At 39.9% G+C, this 7,352-nt stretch overlaps 1 protein-coding gene across 1 annotated transcript; it reads left to right on the top strand.

The window, feature by feature from the left end:
* The first annotated feature begins 5,384 nt into the window (after positions 1-5,384).
* On the top strand, positions 5,385-7,139 carry LOC148910181 (uncharacterized). The gene is made up of 2 exons (XM_089031905.1): positions 5,385-5,853; positions 6,882-7,139. The coding sequence occupies exons 1-2, from the start codon at positions 5,427-5,429 to the stop codon at positions 6,956-6,958; spliced, it is 504 nt and encodes a 167-aa protein (XP_088888031.1). The 5' UTR covers positions 5,385-5,426; the 3' UTR covers positions 6,959-7,139.
* The last annotated feature ends 213 nt before the right edge of the window (positions 7,140-7,352 follow it).

Genomic DNA, 7,352 nt, shown 5'->3' with positions numbered 1-7,352 from the left:
AAATAAGATGTTGTTTTAATGTCCGTTAAAAGTCTTTCACGGTTGAGCTCAACTTAAGGGCAGAGTCTAGTGAATTCAAAATCTCTTGGATTATCTGCAAAACAGATCGAGAAGCTTTGGAGCGAAGGTCAGCTTGGTTGCCATTCTCCCCTTTCTCTTCTGAGGACCGTGTGGCTTAATAACACCTTACATTTAGGATGGCGAGCGAGAGACGAATACCGCAAATTTGAACAAGGTGACCTAAAAATACAAAAAGAAAATGGAAGAGAGTATGTCATTTGGTGTACTGAAAGAGGAAGCAACACTCGAACCGGAGCGAAGGATTCAGTGCCTGAAAGATATTTTAATCCCAGGATGTACGCAACAAATACAGACCGGTGTCCAGTGAAAATATTTAAGACGTACCTGGATAGAATACCAGAGACAATGAAGACACCTGAAAGTCCTTTCTACCTTGCTTATATCACCAAACCAAAGACCAGTGTGTGGTATAAAAGTTGCCCACTTGGTGTAAATTCCCTTGGGAATTTTATGAAGAGCATGCCTGTACGTAGAGCTGATCTCCAAGGTAAACGTACCAACCACTCAGCAAGACGAACGATGATGACCACGCTACGACACAAAAATGTCAATCCTTTGGACATTGCCCAGCTATCTGGTCACAAAAACCTGAAGTCAATCGATAGCTACTCCGAAGCATCAGAAGAACAGCAAAGAAGAATGTCGCTAATCATTAGCAAACGAAGTGAAGGAAACGAGCGTACCCAGTGCCGGCCGGCCGTTGCCCTTGCAAAGTTCTAATCCACCATGTAGCTCAATTGCTCCTAGTTCAGTGCTTCCTGGGGCAGTGTTCAATAACTGTACAATACAATTTAACTAGCCAACAATGCTACAAGAAGAAGAAATAGATCAACAGCCTTTCAAGCGACCAAAAACCAAGCATGTCTAAGAGTCATGAAGCCAGCACCGGATTCCACGAGGCAGAAAAAATCAAACTTTACGCTTCATTTTGGCTTTTGTATCTTTTTGAACGACGCTTTCGTTTTTCACTTGCCACTAGGAATATTTCCCTTCAGTTTTGACAGTTTAGGCAATCAATTTGTAATCGCTTCATCATAATTTATGGAAGTTTTGAGAACATAATTAAACTTGTTGTTTGACTAAATTTCAAAAACTAACAACTCTTTTTTCCCTACCGAACATTTGAAGGGTTTTTCTCACGAGAGGCAATAGAAAAACAGAATATTTTACGAGAACCAATCAGGTTGAAGAAATCGTCATTTGTTTTTTTCGCGAGCGCGAGCCAAGGTCGCTCGTTCTGAAAAACTTTGTAAAAAGCTAAATAAAGGTTATTTTCTTTTTCATATTCGGTCGCCCTACGGGCTCGTCAAAATACTAAAATGACTCGTAAAAATACACACCCGTATTACACAACTTTCTGTTTAATAACACCTGAATTCTTGAAGAACACTTCTTGATCCATCTTTCACTACATGAAAGTTTTTAAAAATTGTTTTTGCTCTATTACTTGTCCTAAAGCGTTTTTCTGTGCATTTGAGCATAGTTAATAGAGAGCCGCATTTGTAGGTAGTTTTGCTTTGACATCAAGCGGGATTCCTGTGCTGTGTACACGGACGTACGTACGTACGGACGGACAGAAGTGACGTCAGCCAAGCCATGAAAAATCAACTCGATGGTTTACCATTTTTTCTTAAGTATGGTGCTCCGCTCGCGCGGGAGCTCCGCTAATAACCCCTAACCATAAATGTAATGTGTAAACAAACCAAGTATTCCGGAGAGTCAAACAATTAGTGTTCAATCAACAAACAACTCTAAGCAGCATTGTTTGAGTGTGTTCGTCAAACACAGTGGGTGGGGTCACACACCACGTGATAGCCTGTGTAAATAGCCGTTTTGATGAAATATGATGTAATAGTCCTAAAATAAATAAATAAGTTACATGACGAGCTACACGGCCTAGTTACCGGCGTGAAGCAGCACTTTTAAAGTGCTGGTCTCAAATTACGTTTCTATTCTTGCATAGGGAATACTTGTGTAATGCATGTCATCGTACGGATTAACACAGCATGCCACTATCAATGGACGGCACATTTATACATCACTGAAGCAGTATTTACGTCGTTATAAGATATCATGTGACTCTTCTGTGGCGCTTTATTTGAAAGGGTCACTGAGAACGTTTCGATAAACTATTGGGCCAGATCAAAGGATTTCAGGTTTTTCTTACACATTATCACTGCTCTAGCCTTTTTACTGTTATTTTATGTATTTGATGTGCGTTTATTGTCTTTGTATTAGATCTGTAGGCAGCATTTATGCTTAGGTACTTGTATACCTGTATAATTTGCATGCTTACTTAGATCACTGTGTTTTGTGATAGATCTGTAGGCAGCATTTATGCTTAGGTACTTGTATACCTGTATAATTTGCTTGCTTACTTAGATCACTGTGTTTTGTGATAGATCTGTAGGCAGCATTTATGCTTAGGTACTTGTATACCTGTATAATTTGCATGCTTACTTAGGTCACTGTCCGTGTTTTGTGATAGATCTGTAGGCACATTCATGCTTAGGTACTTGTATACCTGTATAATTTGCATGCTAACTTAGATCACTGTGTTTTGTGATAGATGTGTCCAGTTTCTGTTTTGTAATACGTCTGTTCTTAGCTTGTGTTGTACTTTTCATAAATGTTTATTTCAATGAAATTGTTTCATTGGCATTTTTAATCCTACAGGTAATAAGTGATTATATGACAAGTATATTATGCTTTGGGTGTCTTATTGGGACTTTCATAGCCGAGCGACCTATTTGTGCGATTGACTTGGTTTATAACTCTAAATAGATCGAGTGTAGGCATATTTTTACAGATGCTTGATTTTTTTGCCTGGCATTCGTCATCTTGACATCACGGAAATCGGATTAGCTATTATCTGTAGCAACCAAGACTACATGCTGTTTACCGTAAAATAGGCTCTCCAGCTCGTCATGTTTAAAACTATTATCGAAATTTTGCGAAACTTTTCTCCTGTTAACGCAGGCTATTTACTTGACCGTGGGATTTGTGAGAAAATATTATGTACATCCGTATGATGATGATGGTGATGATGATGACGATGGTGGTGGTAGTGGTGATCATGTTGACGATGGTGATAATGGAGATGCATGATAATGAAGGTGGTGATGATGGTGATGATGGCGATGATATGGTCATGATCTCTTGTAGAGATCGCGATGGCGGTGATAACAAATGTTACATGACGATGATGAAAACGGCTACTAAAGCCGTCTTTACATGCTTTCAGCTCGAAGCCGTTGAGCTGCGCCACTGCTGTAATTGCGGTGGTGATAAGCGATGACGTTTTTTTTTACAATGATCTATAACTGTAATGATGACAATAATGACGATAATGATATTTTTTTTACTTTATTATCTTTACTCCCTAAATATTTGTTAGAATTATTATTGCTACAATTTTATATTGCTACTATATTATTAATATTGTTTTTTAATTATTATCATTATTATTATAATTATATTTTTTATTGTTTGTACATAATTACGTAATTCAGCCCATGTGCTGCGATAAAATTTTCAATAAAAATCTATCTAAATCTATCTAAATCTAAATGAATAAAGTAATACGAAAAAGTCTTTATTTCTGAACAAGAGTTAGGGTTAGGGTTAGGGTTAAAAAGGGGAATGCTGTAAAACATTGCCCAATGGCTCCAATGCTTTGTGTAAAATAGTGCTATCGGTGTGCAACATCCGAATTCCGATCATTTGCTTTCATTTTCAGCACGGTTATAGTATTACCCCTTTTTGACACTAACCCTGAATAACATGAGTGTGTGTTGGGAATTGACGTAGTGATAAACAGATAAAGAAGTTAATCGTCCAAGAGAACGCGATATCCGGGGCCTGGTTCACGACGCCCGAGAGGACGAAGGTAGGCCCAGAAATGCCGTGTTTTCTCAACGAGGAGTATGCTGTGTTGGGTGAAAAACAAAACTTAATCTCAGAACATCGTAAGAACAAGGCTACTCTACAACTTTGGTCTGCAAAGGATTTAGCTCCAGAAATGTTTAACTTTGCTATCCTTTAGTGCCTTGGCGGGTATTGTTTGCCTTAAATCCTCTGGAGGTAGATCGTTGCGTTCTAGAAGGGAATTTGACTTAGATGCGTTCAGTCAAATTCAAGTACAAATGCCAATTGTCTGAATCTGCAGCAACACTTCATTGCAACAACACTTCATCAGTAGGGTAAAACTAACCTGCCTCACGACTGTCTAAACCCAGCTCACGTTTCCTATTAGTGGGTGAACAATCCAACACTTGGCGAATTCTGCTTCGCAATGATAGGAAGAGCCGACTTTGTAGGATCAAAAAGCAACGTCGCTATGAACGTTAATCGCTGCCACAAAGCCAGTTATCCCTGTTCCATCTTTTCTGACACCTCTTAAAACTTAAAACTCCTAAACACTAAAGGATTGAATGGCCATGCTTTCTCAGTTTTTATTCAAACCGAAAATTGAGTTCACCTTAGGACAACTTGCGCTATCAATTGACAGATGTCCCGCCCCCGCCAAACACCCAACCTCACAGTGTCTTCAGATTTGTCTGCAAAAGAGAGACCTTATATCCAGAACGCGAACCTTTCTTCTCCACTTCATCCAATAAGTAAAATTGATCCCACTTAAAGCATTTAAGTTGTGCTCGTTCCAATTACAAGAATTAGAAAAGCCAAGTCTTTTTATTTCTTGTCAGGCTCCCTCTCTATACAATAAATTACCATCAACAGTAGAGATCACACGCAGCCTTTAGCCGTGTGAAAACAAAATCCAGCATTGCCCTCCAATGCATCCTCCTTAAAGGTTTTCAAACGAAGTCTTTAGCCGTGTGAACCTAAAATCCAGACTTGCCCTGCAATGATACCTCCTTAAAGGTTTTCAGTTCTGCACATTCCAATTCCAAGATTTAGTAAAGCCATGCCTTGTTATTTCTTGTCAGGCTCCCTCTCTATACATTACTATCAACAGTTGAGATCATACGCAGTCTTTGGCCGTGTGAAACCAAAATCCAGACTTACCCTCCAATTGATCCTCCTTAAAGGTTTTCACACGCAGTCTTTGGCCGTGTGAACCTAAAATACAGACTTGCCCTGCAATGAATTTTCCTTAAAGGTTTTCAGTTGTGCACATTCCAATTCCAAGACTTAGTAAAGCCATGACTTGCTATTTCTTGTCAGGCTCCCTCTCAATACATTACTATCCACAGTAGTAGTATAGGGAATGGGGGTTCCAGCGCAATCTCAACACGGGCAAGACTCGTGTCAAAAATCCACCTACGGACGACCCCCACTCCAAGTGTGGTTGGGGGCAACAGCGCAAATATATTAGTCTATATATGGAGTGCGAAGAATGTAAAGAGTTTGTTTATGATTTCTGTGTAAAGTGCTTGAAACCCAAGTTTGTACCTACTAAACCAAATAAGTATATTTGTTGTGGTAAGAAAATGCAAATAGAAGACGACACGTCAGCACAGTGTTACGAGTGCGGTAAAAATATTCGTAATGCCGTGCCTTGTGCTACCAAAGAGCAGTATTACGCTAATGGAGGCCGTAAGAAGACCCCATACAAAAGAATAAAATACTTCAGAGACTGGATGAGTCACATTCAAGGTCATCGGCCGGTATATTTAGACGACGAAGTAATGGAAAGAATTATGAACCATTTAGAAGAGCCAACCCCGCAAAGTCTACGGAAAACGCTGAAAAAATTAAAACTAGGGAAATATTACAAAGCTATTCCCTATCTTTTGTCTGAAATTACCGGTAAGTCTATTCCCGAGGTTTCTGATATGAGCAGAGCCGAGTGGATGTTTTGTCGGCTGGATAAGGATATTCCTTATTACCCTGACGTAATTTACGAAATATTTTACGAAATAGACCCCAACCACCCCCTGTTAGGATGGATTCCGAGGCGACAATAACATATTACACGTAATTCATACGATGAATTTATATTACGCGTAATAATTTGCCAAATAAGGTCATGCAAATAATTTATATTACGCGTAATAATTCGCCAAATAATTCACTGAATTTATATTACGCGTAATAATTCACTGAATTTATATTACGCATAATTTCCAGACTGTCGTTCAATATGCAAATGAAATCCTGTCTCGCTCTTTTCGAAGCAGATGTTTACTGAGCAAGCTTTCTTTGAAGCTCTTCTTTCGCTTCTTGATAGATCTTTTTGCGAGATTCCTCGGAAAGATCTCTTACGACTGTTTTTTTATTCCTTATGTCCGTCTTTAATTTCTCGTACTTTTCCTCTTCGGCTAAGATAAGCGAGAATTCTACGTCGTCTATCTTTCTGTCACGCAAAGCCTTTGAGACAAGATCGGTAATTGTATTTACTTTAGCCCTTGACAGAGCTATTGTCGTGTCATGCTTGGATATTTTGCTTGACAACTGCTTCATAATACCCGTAGCAACAGCAGAAATAATACCACAGGCTGCCCCAACGCCAGCCAAAGGAACTCCAACGATTATTCCCGGTCCAGTAAGCGAAGTAGCAACGCCGGAGCCCGTTAACACAACAGATATGGATCCTGAAGTTATCGCAATCTTATGTAGCGTACTCCGGGCTCTGACGTACTTTTTTCGGACTTTTTCGTAGTGTTTTGCCTGCCCTTCCAAGTAAGCCAGGATTAAGTTCGCTTTATTAAGCCTGAAGTTTTCGGCGTTTAGTTCGTTAGGTGTAGTATAGGGAACATCTGGGTACAACTTAGGTGCTGATGGTATAACATCCATTATATATACTAATGTACGACGCTTTTGGGAATGATATACAGGAGCAGCCACATCACGACAACCGGGATTACTGGAACTGGAGGGCCTTCAGGAAGATGTTTCCGCATGCAGACCCTAGTAAGTTCGAAAGGAGGCCTGATGGGATTTACTTCAACGGCTCCAGGATGTACAGCAACGAGGATTTGAAGCCTACGCTGGTTAATCAAATAGACGATCAACTGAAGCATCCTAAGATCTTACCGCATAAGCCTAAACCCGTGCAAGGTTGGTCAAAGGAATTATTGCTGGGTACCGGTACTTATCCGATACCCGCAGTTTCATTCGATAAACACCCAAGCCTGGGCTTAACGTTGAACATGCGGGTCTCTAACAACCATTCCTTTCCGTTAAAGGTGCGAGATATCTTCAAAAACGTTCCCATTAATCATACCACCGCTAAGGAATCTCATGAATGGTTAAGTGGCCCTAACATGCGTTATTGGCCGCAGCAACTAAACTTTGCGGTTTGGTGT

The sequence above is a fragment of the Actinia tenebrosa genome, unplaced genomic scaffold (genome assembly GCF_029948245.1).
Source record: "Actinia tenebrosa isolate PJP-AT-01 unplaced genomic scaffold, QUT_ActTen_1.0 PGA_scaffold17__23_contigs__length_9995812, whole genome shotgun sequence".
Lineage (NCBI taxonomy): Eukaryota > Metazoa > Cnidaria > Anthozoa > Actiniaria > Actiniidae > Actinia > Actinia tenebrosa.
This window is presented reverse-complemented; position numbering and strand designations above follow the sequence as displayed.